Source organism: Penaeus monodon, chromosome 33 (genome assembly GCF_015228065.2).
Source record: "Penaeus monodon isolate SGIC_2016 chromosome 33, NSTDA_Pmon_1, whole genome shotgun sequence".
Classification (NCBI taxonomy): domain Eukaryota; kingdom Metazoa; phylum Arthropoda; class Malacostraca; order Decapoda; family Penaeidae; genus Penaeus; species Penaeus monodon.
Window position 1 is genome coordinate 23,538,539 of NC_051418.1, and position 1,210 is coordinate 23,539,748.

General features: G+C 35.1%; 1 protein-coding gene across 1 annotated transcript in view; it reads right to left on the reverse strand.

The window, feature by feature from the left end:
- LOC119594306 (activating signal cointegrator 1 complex subunit 3-like) overlaps nt 1-1,210 on the reverse strand; it is a 28,924-nt gene that overhangs the window by 4,765 nt on the left and 22,949 nt on the right. Inside the window, exons 34-36 of the mRNA XM_037943365.1 lie at nt 771-903; nt 478-595; nt 131-262 (exon numbers count right to left, since the gene is read on the reverse strand). Coding sequence (XP_037799293.1) covers nt 131-262; nt 478-595; nt 771-903 — 383 coding nt within the window. The remainder of the gene's footprint in view (nt 1-130; nt 263-477; nt 596-770; nt 904-1,210) is intronic.

Genomic DNA, 1,210 nt, shown 5'->3' on the forward strand with positions numbered 1-1,210 from the left:
ACAGAACTGCTCCCCCTTCCTTGTTTTGTTTACTGCTTACAGCAGCAAGCAAACATGAGATTTCTTTTTGAACATTAACAATGAGAATATTATTGTACTTTTTCGATGACTATTATCAAAATAGACCCACCTCTCCAATTTCAATGCAATATGCATTTTCTAGACAAGTCAATGCCCTGTCTACAGTTTGAGAGAGAAAGGTGTTAATGGCATTATTTGCTCTCTCCTCATCATCCAGTTCTAGTCCATAGTAGGATGGATTCTGGAAGAAATATACATATCAGAATTTTAATTGTATGTCTATATCTTAAATATACTTCAACCACCAAAACATCCTAATCCTAAAAAATCACACTGATAGTGATGATTTTTTTTTCCCCAAAACATTGTAAAATCAGTGACAAAATACCCCTTCAGTTGATTTCAGCAATTAATCTCTCAGCTTGGACAGTACATTCTTACTCTGCTTTTAATTACCTGGACAAGCCTCCTAAAGAAATAAGTCCAAGTTAAGTAATCCAAAGCTTCTTGCTTTGTGGAAATGGTGCCAGCAACGATCTCAGCATTCATGTGATCAGGCAGGACGCCCATCAAACTGTAACAAACATTTCATGACAACCAATTTATAAGTATAATAGTAATTTCCATATGTGATAATACCATATATAATTATATGCCTTTGGAATTTCCTTGTAAAGAGAAGGTAACCTGCATGGCTTTAAATCTTAATATGCAGATCTGCTGATGGTATCTGCATAATGTTAACTTACCTGGACTCCACAGGAAACGGTTCATAGAGGAACTTCTTATAGAAATGCTTCTTCTGGTCATGAACAAGAATGACCGCAACACCTTGAGTGTCAAACTGAGGTCTACCTGCTCGCCCCATCATTTGCAACACATCTGCAAAAGGGGAGGGGGGAGATTTACACAAATTACATTTTTATATTCAATGGCTCTGTACCACTTCATGAACTGTCCCAATAACAAGGAGACTCTTTTAATGTATCTGTAAAACAACTCAACTGAACAAGTGAATTCATTACCAACACCAAGTAAATCTTATTGACCAGTGAACCTGGTTTAAGAATTTTTTTTTGCCAATGGTATAATGACATATGTAGTTCATATAAGTGCATAAGTAGTACAAATTTGTTTAAATAGCAATATTCAAAGAAGAAATAATAATATCAACTTTATCGATACCATC